Here is a 16,557-nt window from a genome sequence, read left to right on the forward strand (position 1 = left end):
AGGCGCCCACGCGTCTTATGTCATAAAGCAGTTAAAGTTGGCAAACAAGCAATGGCAAAAATAGTAAACTTGCCCTTCGCAAACATCAAACTAACACGGAAAGATCGCGCACTCCCTGTTTCCTCGATGAACTCAACAATTCAGATTAACGATGAAAAGGTTGTGGTGGATCCATTCATGCTTTTTCAGCGAATTGCCATTAGCAAGAAATCGGACGAAGATTTGAAGATTTACATGAAATGTGAATTAGCTCCCTACCCCTTAGAATCATTTAACGAAAGTGAGATGAGGAAATGCAGAAAGTCAGCCTTATACACCTTATTTAAGGAAATCATGACATGGATTTAACTAAGTTTGAACTTGTTGTTGATGGGGGATTCTTAATCCACAAAGTTGTTTGGCAGAAAGATACAGTTGTATCAACCATTTGCGATAGGTACGTTAATTTTTAAGGACCCATTACAACGGGAGGGGCCGTACAGTGGTTTTTGATGGGTACACTGACACATCAGAAAGTACAAAAGCAGCAGAACTGAACCGACGATATAGGTTAAAGAGATGTGAGGACATCAATGTAAGTTTGGAAAGTGAGGTGAAAGTTAAACAAGATGATTTTCTTTCAAATGTCCACAATAAGAGTCAGCTGATAAATCCGTTGAAGATGAATCTGTTGAAAAACGGGATAAATACACTCCAAGCTTTAGGTAATGCTGATTTTGATATTATGACGACAGCTATCGTCAGATCGCAAAATTCTTCCGTCGCTGTTATTGGAGAAGACGTCGACTTAGCTGTTCTCTTGGTTGCCGAAACCCCAACTGATCGCGACATTCTATACTGATAGAACATGGCAGAGGAAAGGTCAAGACTGCTGTATATTCCTCACAACAGTTTCAACAAGATTTGAAAATGAAGGACAATGCCCACTTGTTATTTTTACATGCAACCACAGGCTGCGACTCAACATCTGCAGCGTATCGCAGGAGTAAAGTGAGGTTTGTTAAATTATACCAGAGATCTAAAATCGTACAACATGCATCTGAGGTATTTGTCAGCGGTTCTTCTTCTCCTGAATCCATTGAGGTCTCTCATAGTATGGTGTTCCAGCCACGGGAAAGTCTCTGAATGAGTTCCGATACAAATCTTTCATCAAAATAGCTGCAAACATGAAGCCTGATCTTTCCAACTCTCCCTCCAACTGAAAGAGCGCTTATGCAGCACGTATTCCGGACATACCACCAAGTACACCTGTGCCTAGGGGAAGAGCCCAATGGCGATCGAGTCAACGAAATGGGTTTGGGACCAAAACTCTCGGAGTTGGACGCTGCTCCTGACGAAATCTTAAAAATGATTTTTTGTCGATGCACGAAAGGATGTGACAGCGGCAGGTGCAGTTGTAGAAAAGCATCGCTAAACTGCTCTGTCGCATGCCTGCATTGCAAGACCAATTGCAACAACGGCACCAAAATATGTATTCATGACGAAGGCAACGATGATGACATCCGATACACTGCCAATCTCTGTGGACACCGTTTCCAATGCCGATGAGCCTCGACATTTCCACCTCAAGAATACCAAGATTTCACCTTGTAAAGTTATATTTTCATTTTTTAATTACTGTCATTCCGTATTCATTTGTAAAATACTTTTAAAACGTGATTAGTAATGATATAATAAAAAGAGTACTGCAAAAGATTATTTTTCGACAATTGCAAATATCTAATTTCTATTGTTAAAATGTTAATTATAATAGTAGCGTCACCATACTCATTCAAGAAAAACACCGACATTGAGTGTACATGTTAGAAATTCATAACTTTTGATAGCTTGTCTGCTGGATGTCGTAGTGGTTAGATACTAGCTTCATTAACTATTACTCGCAAGTTTAAACCCGTAGTTTAAGTGTTCAGTCGATGGATTTTCGAAATGAAAAAATCGTCAGTGGACATGTCGCATGATTTCGACCTGTTACCGATCCCTTAAGTGCATATTTGGCTTTGACACTCTGGGAGAAAAAGAGTCAGTTGAATTTTTTTTTTTTTTTCGAAAATTAACTATTTTTAGTAACGTATACATCGAAATCAACTTGATATTTGACAAATATGTATAAAAACAATTTCATTGAAAATTCAGTTAACTTCCATTTTTATTTGGAACATATTTTTCGCTCTTTTGGAGATTTCATGGAAAAACCTAAAATTTGCAACCCCCCCCCCCTCTACCTTTAGTTCTCCTCTCAGGGGCGGGGACTTTCAATATGTTTACCTACTAACTAAGCCTAACAAATTTCTGAAGTCAAAAATTATCGCACATTCCATGCACGCTCTAATGTATTTATTGACTGGACTGTTCGAGTCAGTTTAGTGTTTATGAATGGCAATTGCTGCATTTTTTGCCATGAAGGTGCGGGTTTGAAGTCCTATGACTTTTGATTGGTTGAATAAAATGCTACAATGTAACATATCAAATTGAAGGTAATTTTACGATCTACAACTTTGTCATTGACAATTTTTATGTATATTGATATTGGGAGGTACTAAGAGTAAATGTTTGACAAAAACAGAGAATTTCGTCGAAAATCGTCGAGTTTTCATAATGTATACCTAGAAAATTTTAGAAAATTTGGCAAATATCTGTAGAAGCAGTTTCATAGTAAGTTTATTTAGTTTGAATTTTTATTTTAAACGCATTTTTTTTCACCGTTTCCGACGTTTTCTCGAAAAACCCAAAATTTTCTTCCCCCCTCCCTCCCACCTTTAGCTCACCCCCCAGGGTCGGGGACTTTTAGTATGTTTACTCACTAACGACCCCTAACAATATTCTGAAGTCAAAAATTATCGCATATTCCATGCACGCTACAATGTGTTCATTGACTGGACTACAAGTAATATTTTTTTTTCTTTGATGGGTTGTAAAATAAACTTCTTTAAAATGGTAGTTGGTGTCCCAAACTATAATCTTATGCTGAATACATGGAAGAAATATCAAAATAATAAGTGTCTCAAGTTAGGGAAGAGGGTCCCTAACTTGGGACAATAAACATTTTCTTTTATTTTATTTTGAAAGGGACATATCTACACATCTATACCTTGTCTTGAGGTGAAATACTAAGGTACATCCTAAAAATAGAATACATCGTTCAAATGGGAAACATTTGACTAATATTCTACTAAAGGTAAAATTTCAAAATTGCCCCAAGTATGGGCACTTGACTGCATTAGAATTTTTTAAATGCTTGAATGTCCTTTTTCGTTAGATGTATTTTTGTGTGCATACCCGTATTTTAATAAATTTATTTAATTTGGAATTCCATTCAGCAATTTGAGAATTTCCGACCTCCCAAAAGGTACGTTCGAGGTGCCCCTGAATGTATGTCGGTTCCATCAGCAAAAAACGACCTCTTGCGCGAGTCAAACCAGAAATATATACCTGCAGATGGCTCTTACTTTTAAGTGATGAATACACTGATAGATGCTTTTAGCACCCTGCCTGGAAGAGAAAGATCACCTCGAAGAAAAACATATTGCCGGCCTTATCCGGTCTTGCGTTCTCTCGGCTTCAGAAATCTTTCATTTTCTTTCATGATAAGTTGTGTTCAGTTTGAAAAAACGCAATTGAATTCGTTATTGTGTGTGTGAAAGGATATTTTCGCGATTTTAGCACGGCTAAAACTTTTGGTGTGGCTCTAAAATGAATTTAATTACATTCATGAGTGTCATCGTATTGTGCTTTGTTAATACAAGACAACAAAATACAACCCAACCCAGGCGCAGCGGTCACCACAGAGGTAAGCTTTTAAAAATTGAAACTCGATTTTTTAAAAATAAATTTAACCACTAATTAGAAGTAATTTAATAGTACTCATTGAATGTTAATACAAATGTTGTTTGGGATGCTCCGATAGGCAAATAGGCCAATTGTACCAAATAACCGATTAATCAGGAAAAAAATAATCGGCCGATCGGGATTAATTATAATAGTGTTTAAGACTAAAATTTTTGCTTAAACTTTTTTTAATTACAATATCAGCTCTTCAGAATTCGTAAATAGTGTCTTCATATCTGTCAGCGATGATTTACTTTTCTCCACTTTCATAACTTCTTTTAAAAATATTCAAAGTTTTATTGAAGCCCTGTAAACTAATAATCTTATTATTGTGGACAAAATCATAATCTGTGGGTAAACCCAGATTATGATTTTGGGGTTGTTAATACAAAAGTAGTTTGGGGTGCTCCGATAGGCAAATTGGCCAATTGTACCAAATAACCGATTAATCAGGAAAAAAAATAATCGGCCGATCGAGATTAATTATAATAGTTTTTAAGACTAAACTTTTTGCTTAAACTTTTTTAAATTATAATATCAGCTCTTCGGAATTCGTAAATAGTGTTTTCATATCTGTCAGCGATGATTTACTTTTCTCCACTTTCATAACTTCTTTTAAAAATATTCAAAGTTTTATTGAAGCCCTGTAAACTAATAATCTTATTATTGTGGACAAAATCATCTGTGGGTAAACTAGACATGAAAACTCAAATATTTAATTAGTAGAGTATTGTTTATAAACACTTTTAGTTTAGCGTCGACGTTTTTATTATTAGATGTCATTTAATGCAGACCATTTATTTTCATGACAATAATAAAGTAATCCGAAAGAACGAAGCTGAAGGTAGGGTGTGGAGAAAAATATTGGCATATGAAATGTGCGTAACATTGTATGCACCCAAACCTGTTTTTATGCGCTTTTTTTTTTTGTGCGGTGTATTAAAATTTTAATCAGATTGGGATTCAATTGACGAAATAATTTTTAAACGAGTGCGAGGTAGTATCTTCAAGTGACGACATAGGCACCCCGATGGGAAGTCACTGTGACCTCCCAAAGTTCCCTATTCGGAAAATTTTGTCCGACTGCTCGGCAAGCATTATCATCACTTGATTTATTTTGATTTCGTTTAAAAATTGTTTTGTAAGTTTTTGGATTATTTTCTATGTGACTTATGTGACACTTTTATGTGGTGCCTACCACCGCATTTAAAAAACATTTTTTAACTGTATTGCGAAAACAACTTTTTAAAGCTACTCGTCAAGTTTCAAACTTTTTTTTTTTCTTTGCGATTTTTTTATGCGGTTTTTATACACTGCATAAAAACAGGTTTGGGTGTATATGATAGATAAGCAGATCAATGTAAAATAGACAAATTCAAAACATTTTTTCAAGTGCTCACAAAACATTTTTAAAAAATTTAAAATATATTTAATAATGCTAAAAATTTTACTGACTGAAAATGGTGGTGATTTTTTAAGAAAATTATAAAATGGATGTTGTGATTGTATGCAAAAACAGTGAATAAAGTAACTAAATAATAGAATAAATAAAAAATAAATGGTTTGAATCGAAATATTCCCTCATACGTGTTGGCAGAGAGGTAAAACTGACAGACGTACATGTAGCCACATCGATTTAATCTAATACAGATTTTTTATGAATGATTTGACATTTTTTAGCTCCATACATACTTTTATTATTATCATTACCAAAACTGTGTGACACGATGTTTCTAACATGAATACTAGAACGTGTTTTGAGCTAGCCATTTAATTGTAACCAAAATCGCCAAATGCTATGGGTGTCTAACACGTCACGTACTTTTGGTTATAGTCTCTTCCATAACATTTTCACGCACCCTCGCTTAGAATGTGATAAAAAGAATTTAATTTCATGTATATTTCAAAAATTACAGTTATAAAACAGCTTATATAGTAGTGTACTATAGTATATATTGTGAAAAATATCATCTCTGCAAAAGTTATTTTTCAATATAATATTTTATTTCGATTAGAATTGTTGTAAGTTTCTAAAGTGGCAACAACTATTTCTTTTTAAATTTACCTTATATTCCGCAAGGAAATGATTGTTCCACCCTTTCATGTAAAACTCGGTTTGACGAAAAATTTTGTGAAACCAGTTTTGACGGCCGACAAATAAGAACGCTTATGGAGAACGATGACGTTGATGAAAATCTCACCTATAAAGAATTAGCGGATTGGTTGTCTCTAAATGAGGTAGCACAAGGATTTTTAGTCAGTCAAAATAAATCTAAGAATGCCAAATTTTTAGTGGAAAACTTGTTACAAAAATTTGAAACAATGGGGTGCGGAATGGCATTGAAGATAGATGCATTTCTTGCCTCTTAACTTTGATTTTTTCCTTCGTAATCTTGCAACGGTGAGTGATGAGCAAGGTGAACACTTCCATCAAGATATTCAATGTATAGAACAACGTTACCAAGGAAAATGGAATACAAAAAGGCTGGGTGATTACTGTTGGTTTCTAACTCAAGAGGAGAAGTTAATTTTTCATCATTTTCTTTCATAACATATGGCTTATTTTTATACTCAATGATAAAACCTGTGGTATTTCTCCTCAAAATGTATGTATGTCTCACTATATTTGCATTAATGTTCAAAATATAAATAGAAAAACATGTTTAGATTAGATTCAAAAATATAACTTTTTACCCTCTTTTGGAAATTAAATCTGTCATAACTTTAAAATGGTACGTGTTACAAGAATTTATTTTATATATTTATGTTTAGCAAGCCCAACCTGACATAAATCGGCTATTTTTCTCAGTATTATAGAAAAAAAGTAAATTTTGTCACACAGTGTAATTTATAACGATATGTTACCTTTTAAGGCAGAAAATTATATTTGTTTATTGTTTTTGAACTCCTTCAACACAGTTTCTAAGTATGGGAATACTTGAAATTATTTTAATTTAAATAAAATCGACCCATTAATGAGTGAAATTTGAATGATTATAAATAATCGGCAAACGGGCCGATTATGGGCAATAACCTGTTACTGCCGATTGATCGGTACAATCCTAATTGAAGTGAAAGATGTTCTGTGTGTTCGGTAGCAGACAGTGTGACGCTGCGACTTACGTCGCAGATTCTGATGAAAGTTTGCAGACTATTTCTTAGCAAAAGCGAAAAAAGCCTAACATTTCTAAAGAAACGAGCTGCTGTACACATGACTTCTTTTTACGCCAACTCAATGATAATTGTGCCCTGGAGTAAGCAAGGAAGCACTTTAAATATTTCCACCATTAGTTTTGTCTCGAGCCGAAGTAAAAAAAAAGATTTGCAGAGATTAATTTCCCTGCTCTCAAAAAATTGCCAAATTGAAACCAGATTCTAAAAATAAAATATTTCGCCAAATTGGTGACCAAAAGCTTGGCGATGTGTTCACCAAAATGTAACATCACTTGATTTTGCATTAAAATTCACACTGATTTTAATTCAAAAAGGTGTGAATGACCCCTTTTGTAACATCTGAATGTAACCAAAAGGAGAGGTGCACAACCTGACCCCACTAAGAGTCTACATACGAAATTTTAACGTTCTAGGGCATTCCGTTTTCGAGTTATGCGAGATACATACATATATACAGACGTCATCAAAAAACTCGTGGTAATTAACTCGGGGAATGTCAAAATGGATGTTTCGGACGTCCATACTTTTTTAGATACATATGCACGTGCTTACAACCCAACATTCATTGGGGGTTGAACAAAATGGAAATTTAGGCCAATATTTGAGGGAAAAATTTTTCGTGAATACAATATTTTCCGTTTTTCACGTGAAGGCACTCGTCACGTGTTAATAGATGATTCTATTTCACTGTTTTCGGCAGAAGGTATATTTGGATCACAGCATTTTGTTGTAAAAGCAGCAGTATTTTAAATGTAATAATAATTAGATGACAACAGACAAGTGATGTAAAGGACACTAAGATTTTTCGCACATTAAAATGCACGCCCAAAAGGCTGTCTGGTTGTCTCCATAAGAAGCGCTTGGATTGCGTACTGATCACCGCCGCGTAAAGTGGAATTCTGCGCTCGAGGCGGCGTGGCGAAGTGCCTTCTCGTGAAAAACGGACAATACTTCCTTTAGTATGTAAAAGGAAGTAAAAATAATCTTTAATTTAAGCGAGCGAATATTTGTGGCGTAATTTCTGGGATATAATCCACAGTTATCATGTACTTGGTATTTTGTTAGTTTAGCATATCTTATTTTTAGGCATAATAGCAGCGCCTGGTCGACGGTGGTACTGCAGAGGCAGAGGGCCACAGATCAAAGGACGCGGATGTCATTCAACGGTCAGGTGAAAACAATAAGCAATGTGTGATTGCTCAAAACAAGGGAGATTAAAACTTAATTTTTATGTGTGTTTCAAAGTTTTACAAAACTGATTTGGTGAAACGGGCTTATAATAAATGCGAGACCCATGTGCCCTTTTGGTCCTCGGTGCTAAAAAAAAAAAAAAAATGTAGAAACGTTGTCGGTAGCACAAGTGATTTTGCCAAGAAGTTATCTTAAGAGATGAATACAGCAAAACAGGGAGCTGCCAGCCGACCCATGCAGTAAAGCGTGTTAATTCTAAAACTTCATGTTAACGTAGAGAACAGAAGATAAACGTGTAACTTACTTAAATCACGTATTTGGCGAACAGTTATGAATCGTACAACTGTTTCTTCTTTTGTGCCAGACCCTAATTTGATGAACGCTGTTCAGCAAATTCAGCAACAACTGACCACGTTAGACAGCGAGAACCAACGTCACATCGTCCGGTTCCAGGAAATAACCCGAGCGACCACACGCCTAGAGACACAGAGGCAGGAGATCATCGCCACCCTGGACAGAACAGAGTCCCGGATAGCTCAGAAGTTGGATGACATCAAGGGAGATGTCGGAAAAGTAAGTTCATTTGCATTTTTTGTCGTCTATTGCTGACAGGGCCGGATTTAGGGGAGGGCAGGCGGGGCTACTGCCCCGGGGCCTCCACAACAAAGGGGCCCCCACAATAAAATTTTTACAAAATATCGGATATATACATGTATCAAAATATTCGGGTATATATCAAAGTATCGGATATTTTCGAAAATATGATCTTTTCGAACCCTGATTAGGGGTCTCAACTCCTTCGTTGCCCCGGGGCCTACACACTTCCAAATCCGGTCCTGATTGCTGAAGGTTTTATAACTTTGATTGACCAAAGAAACATTTAAAATACTTGAGTTGATTATTACAGAAAGAGAGCAAATCCTACGGAAACCCATTGAACTTACACCCTCGGCCCTTTCTGAAACAATGGATTTATAGCCCAGTCAAAAAAGGCCAAAAATGACCAAATGTCAGAACAAATTAGGGACAAGCTGAATTTTTGTCAGGTGTTAGCACTTGGGGAGGGGAGTATTTTCCCAAAAGTCCCCGCCTCTCCCCCCCCCCTTAAGTATAAAATTATAGTTTTTTAAACAAAAGCTTATTATATCTCCGTTAATTATTATTCAAATCTTTCAAACTTAACATATTTTTAAGAGTTATAACATGGCAAATGAGAAATTACCTTTAAATTTTTTTTATACAATTAATACTTTTCTTGTAATTTGAGCAATTACATCATTTTTTATCATTTTTCGTTTTTAATGATGTAATCTCGGGGGCATCTCACTTCTAATATTTATTATTTGAAAAACAATGTGCAGCGTAGTTTTTTTTTTAGAGCAGTCTCTAAGCTTTCCAAAGATATATACATATATAGAATTATACAGTCAACTTTATACATAGAACGCACAAGACGGCAAGCACCAACTTGCCAACGCACTAGAAGCTTTCTCACACCAGTCAATAAAAGGTTTCTGTTGGAAGAAATTAGAGACATACTGATTTTTTGTTCGTAATTAGTACCAATGAGAAGAGTATCAACTCAGAAATCCCCCCTCTCTTTTCGTTCCCTATGACCAGCCCCTCCCCCCTCCCAAGTTGGTTTTTCACGCGTTTCTGATTATGACTTGGTCACTGTTCACTCGAAATGCATCAACATTAAACTATTTGATTCTTAAAAATCTATTTTCAACCTGAATTTTTCGGCAGAAATCGCATTTGTTCAATAAATCACTAAATTACGAAAAAGATTTTGTTGAAAACGTGTATTTTCTATTGGTTTTAGAAAACAGCGCCTACATTTTGATAATATCTCAAAATAGTTGGAGAAAAGCAGTAAAACATAATTTAACTTTTCTAACTATATACTACTTATACGTATCAAAGTTTTTTTCGTACCCCCCCCCCCCCCCCCCCCCCCCCCCCACCGCTCCACTTAAACGTCCGTTTTGAAAGCATTTCTAATGATGACCATGTTTCAGTCACTTTTTATTTTGAACTCATTAACTTTGCATCATTTTACTTTTGAAAATCTATACTTTAAAAGTAATATATTTAGGACATTTTAGAAAGCATATTTATTTTTAAATAAAATCTCCTATTTTGAAAATAATTGAACAGAAGTAGAAGCACTGTTTTTAACTCCTGTAACGGGGATTTTACTAGTGATGTGCCGGATCGGTAAAAAAGTAAATCCGCGGAAACGGATCTCAATTTTTTTTTACCAAATTCAACTATCCAAGCGTAAAATTTGTTACGGAAGGTATTCCCGTCATAATAATGGCAGTTTCTTCAAAAAATGTCAACTGCGGCAAAAATATAATCAAGACTATGATTTACTCTTTAAAGAAATTTCCGTTAAAATTGAGGGAGAGTTGGAAGGAATGCGTCAGCGCTGCATTAATGCTTAGATGGAATGTGAAAAATTATTTCTAGTTTATTCGGTAGATTTAGGATACAGGAGCAAGAGTGTAAAGCTGCTACTGGACAGGCTAGAAATAATTTTTCCCATTTTATTTCAGCACAAATGCAGCGCTGACCTATTCCGCCGAACTTCTCCGACCGACGAAATACAGAGCCGGGAACACCTTTACAAACAGTAAATAGAGAATTTAGTCTCCCTTTTTATAAAGGATGCCGAGAAAAACAAAAATTAAGAATAACAGAAACCCAAAATCAATAACAAAAACTAATATTAAATTAAAAATTAAAAAAACAAAACATGTCCCAGAGAGCCGACCTCATATTAAGATGAATTTCGCGGGTCAGAACACACATTTATTAACAAATATGAACTGACAGCAGGTATAAATTTTAAATCATTGAGCTTTTTCTCCCTATCTTCCGACTATGAAATCGCTACCAATCACGCGTATAAAGGCTTAGAATTGCATTTAAAATTTACTTAACAAGATTATAGCGCCTACTGTATATAAGTTGGAAGTTTCAAATAAATATCAAATGCAGAAAACTTCGTTCTTTCAATTAGGGCCAAAATTTTTAACGTACAGGTAAATTTTTATTACCATAATTATGAAAAACGTTAAATCGGCTTTTAATTAATATCTCCGGTAATGAAAGTTCTACAAAAAAAAACAAGGCCAAGCTAAGAACTTTCGATCAAGTCACCTTTTGAACGAAAAATGAACTATCAAAATCAGCTCATCTGTTTAGGAGCTACGATGCCACAAAAAGACACACTGATACACACTTTTAAAACTTATTTCCCCTTCCCTTTTGCAGGGGGGGGGTACAAATCGGCTTCTGAAATGATGCCTTATAATTTAAACAAGGAATAAAACCTACTTTAAACGGAATTTAAGAGTCTTTTATTCAAATATTAAAAAAAAAATTTTGAATAGAAATGATCCGTCAAAAAAGTAACGGATACGGATACAGATCTTTATTTTCCCTCAGATATCCGGAACATCACTAGATTTTACACACCACTTTTTGGAAATATCCACGAACTCTAACAGATACATACGGACTAGGAATAACATACGAACAAGAGTATAATACTAAATGTGCAACCGTCACTGTGGTATTATCATCACAAACCTAACAATGACCTCCAATTAGTGTAATTAATTTTTTTTCCATTGTTTTTAATCAACGAAATTTGAAGCAATAAAATTCTTTAAAGCAATAAAAATCGGTACACTTAATATTTTAAACGAGTGGAGGGGGGGGGGGGGAGATACGATTTCGTTTAAGTTCAGAAATGTGGAGGTGGGTCGTTAATCTCGAAGTTAGACCTAGGGCGTGAATCCACGTTCATCTGGCACTGGAGATGACCATCTACTCGATCCCCCCCCCCCCCTTTTCTTCAATTATTTGTGTATTAAGCTTTTAAAAAATGCCCCCTTTTAACGATTCTGTATTTATGAATTATTAATTTCAGATTTAATGGCGGAATATCCTCTACATTTTTATACTTCAGTTCATGGGCGCCCATATGCAAAATTGTAAGGGGGGGGGCAGATATTTTAACCATGGTTTAGCAGGATATTTTCCCCATGGAAGCAGATTTTAGGACAGATTAGTCATTAAAATTCGACATTTTAATAACTTATTCATTAATGGCTTGAGAAGTAATGTTTTTACATTTTTGAAAAGAAAAAAGTACTAAAAGCAAGGAAGTTCTCATTTCTAAGGGGGGGGGGGCTCGAGTCCCCCCCTGCCCCCTATGTGGGCACCCTCGCTTCAATTTAGAAATAAAATCAGTACTCTGTCATAATTTCATAGGCATAATAGTATGGATTAAGAGCCATTGTCTGTAAGAATCAGGCAGTTTAAAGCATTTGTGATTGTTGACATTTTTAATTTTTTTTATTTTCACATATGTTGTTCTTTATCATAAATGTAATGTAAATCCGAAATTTGAGTTTTGTCTGACTCACCATTTTTGAGAAAACAATTTTTTTTTGTTTAGGGGGCATGGCACATTTTTGCCGGTTTTTCAAATTTGCAGATTTTAATGTGCTTGTTGCTTGAAGCGCCCTTATAATGACATGGATTTTTTAATTCCATATTACTATATGGTCTTGTTAGATACTGTTACAGCTGTCAAATCGGTGACACTACGAGGGCGACGCCCACAAACTCCTTTTAAGAATGACCGAAAATGAATTTTTTTCTATATTCAAGGCCAATTTTCTCAAAGCGCCTTCATGATGACACCAACATTTTTAGATCATTTTCTAGCCACACTTACATACATCAAAAATATGTATCGAAATCGGCGTCACTATAAGGGCGCCAGCAGATTGGAACTTTATTCATATATATATTGGAACTTTTATTCAATAAATTTCACAAAAACACAAATATTTAGAATCTAATTACAACTGTCGCCCTCATAGCAGATATCTGATACTACATTAGGTTGATAACCAACATGTTTGTCTAACATTTGCACAAAAAAAATCGTTGTCACTCCTATTATTTTTGGAAATATAATCGTTCCAAGTTAGTACGTTATGACGTTTTTTTTTTATATTTATTTATTTAATATTTTCACACCCAGATTTTTTTTTTGTACATATTTATTTTCAATTTAATACAAAGAAGTGTACCTTATAACATAAACAGCTTTGGGCAGCAAGAGAGTCTTTTTCTTGAATAGAAAATGCCCGTTTTGATATAGGTACCAGGTGGATCTATTGTGCATAACATATCTAGACTATTATACCAATACTCGTCTTGTTTTTTCCGGCCAAACAAATTTATTTATTCCAATTGTTCTTGACATGCATTTGACATAAACTTGCAAATGGTCAATTTCTACTCTTTTTCTGGGATACCATGTTTTCCCATGCTTTAGTGCTACAAAATTAGCAGTTTTCAATAAGAGATGATCGTCTTTCTGAAATTGGTTTGACTTGATTCTTAATGTTTTCTTCGTTTTGGTCTACGTTATCCTCAAATTCAGTTTCAGATTCTGAATGTTCGCTTTCTTCAATATTCTCATTTGATGTATTGAGAATGCATTCGGTTTTTTGTTTCTTCCATCGAAAAAAAAGGATAGGATTTGTTTCATAGTACAATACTCTGAAGCAACGAACAGTTTTTTCCCCGTTACGAACTGCATTTCTCATCTAGTGTGCAACTTGACAGGAATGTTGTTTTTTCCCAGTATTTTCACCAATCGTAAATTGTTCTTATAAATACTCCTTCTGCTTTGAAGTGAACTTGAACTGAGCTCGTAAAGATAGGGACCATCCAATTTCATTAAATTAAACTTTTGGCAATGCAGGGGTATTTATTAGTTGAAAATTTGAAGCATTTATATAAGATGTTTGTAAGAGCTTCTCTCTATACATCTTTCGTATAAAATCCATTTGCAAGTTGAGGTATGTCAAGAACAATTGGAATAAATAGATTTGTTTGGCCGAAAAAACAAGATGAATATTGGTATGATAATCTAGACATATTATGCACAATACATCTGCCTGTACCTATTTCAAAACGGGCATTTTCTATTCAAGAAAAAGACGCTCTTACTGCCCAAAGCTATTTATGTTAAAAGATACACATTTTTGTATTAAATTAAAAATAAATATGTTCAAAAAAAACTATCTGGGGGTGCAAAGATTAAATAAATAAATATAAAAAAACGCCATAACGTACTAACTTCGAACGATTATATTTCCAAAAATAATAGGAGTGACACCGATTTTTTTTGTGCAAATGTTAGACAAACATGTTGGTTATCAACCTAATTTAGTATCAGATCTCTGCTATGAGGGCGACAGTTGTAGTTAGATTTTAAATATTTGTGTTTTTGTGAAATTTATCGAATAAAATATCTTCTGGCGCCCTTATAGTGACACCGATTTTGATACATATTTTTGATGTATGTAAGTGTGGCTAGAAAATGATCTAAAAATGTTGGTGTCATCATGAAGGCGCTTTGAGAAAATTGGCCTTGAATATAGAAAAAAATTCATTTTCGGTCATTTTTAAACGGAGTTCGTGGCCGTCGCCCTCGTAGTGACACCGATTTGACAGCTGTAATAGTATCTAAGAAGACCATATAATAGTATAGCATTTAAAAATCCATGTCATTATAGGGGCGCTTAAAGCAACAAGAACTTTAAAATCTGCAAATTTGAAAAACACGCAAAAATGTGCCACGCCCCCTAAATTAAAAATTTAATTTCCCAAAAACGGTAAGGCAGACAAAGCTCATATTTTGCACAAACATTACATTCATGATAAGGAACAACATTTGCAAAAATAAAGAAAATTAAAAATGTCAACAATCACAACCTGCCTGATCCTTACAGACAATGGCTCTTAATTACCATCAATTAGAGATTGAAGAGATATTTTTGTTAAGCGTTTAACTTTGAAATTTAAAATATTTCCTTTTTCCAAATCGCATTAGCGAATCAGAGGAGCTATTGAATTTGAAATAACTTCGAGAAATGAAGAAAAAACGTACACTGTACTCCAAATTTAAATATTTACGTTTTGTTTTTAATGAATTAAATGCGGAACGTATTTTATCCCATTTTATATTTGTCTACAAAACCGCACTCCGGGTGGTAACTTTTTTTTTTTTTTTCAGAAACGCGACTGCATAAAAAAGCTCAAAATACATTTGCACGACGGCGCCGAACAGGCTTGCGCGGGTCTGACTATGGGCGATGTCACTTTCAAAAAATCATAAAACATTTTCTGAGAAAAATCACGGGATTTGGTGCATATCCACTTGTTAAGCATTAAAAGGGGTTCAAATGAGCCAATTTTCGGATTTTTAAAAAAGATTAATGGGTTAGAAATTAAATTAGAAAGTAAATTAATGGGTTTGAGGAATCGCACTTCAAAAATCGCTTAGTTTTTGAAAATTTTAAATTTTATTTCCATAGCTGTATGCATCTAAGGGTTATAATAAAATATGTTATGAAACTATTATATATAGGTTATTCTTCAAAAAGGGTAATTTTTCAGTCACGCGCCTTTTACAGTAAAAACTTTAAGGAACAATTCATCTAACAATGTTTAATTTCATCATTTAAACCTGCCAACAATTTTTTAATAATTTTTATTTTAGTATATTTTTGGTTCACAACATGTGAATTCTCACCTCCGTGGCATGTCACACACCTTGTGTCACTGTTTATGTAGCTTAACAACTTGTTTAATTAAAAGTATATACTTATTATTCCTTTCACAAGTGTCTCAAATACTAATTGTTTAAGTATATTTAATTTTTTAATATTGTGTTTTAGTTCGTTTTAGTAGGACAAGGAGTCACGTCACACAATAAATTCTCACTTCCGTTACCTAAACACAAAATGCCATTCCTCAATAACACATAGCAGTAATGACATCAAATTTTATTTTCCATGATACAAGGGAGCCCCCTTGTTTATTTTCAGCCATAGTTGAAGTTGTGAGATTTTTTGCGAAAAACAAGATAGATTTTGCTTTAAAAATTTAGTGTGGTTATTCCGACTTCTCACCTCCGTGAACTTGAATTTCAGGAAAGTAAATTAATGTAAAAGAAGTGAACATGTTTTCATATGCTTAACATGTGCAGATTGTAGCAACAAAGAGAAAAAAGAAATTCCTGAAAAATGTATCTATTGGGCCATTATTAATGGAAAATTCCTCACCTCCGTGACAGACCTTATCAATGTCATTATTTCTGAGGTGAAAATAAATGATGGAAAGGAAATACATCAATAATAGGCATTCTACCAAAATTATAAATTGCCAGTATATCCTTAAATTTACTAAATACTATTTTTTAACCTACATTTGAAACTACTAATTAAGCCGTACGTTAATTAAGAGAGCTTAATATTATATTCCCAC

At 34.4% G+C, this 16,557-nt stretch overlaps 1 protein-coding gene across 1 annotated transcript in view; it reads left to right on the top strand.

Annotated features, from left to right (window-relative positions):
- Nucleotides 1-3,609: 3,609 nt before the first annotated feature.
- The window catches only part of LOC129224098 (techylectin-5B-like), a 143,704-nt gene continuing 130,756 nt past the window's right edge, over nucleotides 3,610-16,557 (top strand). The window contains exons 1-2 of the mRNA XM_054858505.1: nucleotides 3,610-3,787; nucleotides 8,555-8,763. Of these exons, the coding sequence (XP_054714480.1) occupies nucleotides 3,691-3,787; nucleotides 8,555-8,763 (306 nt within the window). The 5' untranslated portion in view covers nucleotides 3,610-3,690. The remainder of the gene's footprint in view (nucleotides 3,788-8,554; nucleotides 8,764-16,557) is intronic.

Source organism: Uloborus diversus, chromosome 6 (genome assembly GCF_026930045.1).
Source record: "Uloborus diversus isolate 005 chromosome 6, Udiv.v.3.1, whole genome shotgun sequence".
NCBI lineage: Eukaryota > Metazoa > Arthropoda > Arachnida > Araneae > Uloboridae > Uloborus > Uloborus diversus.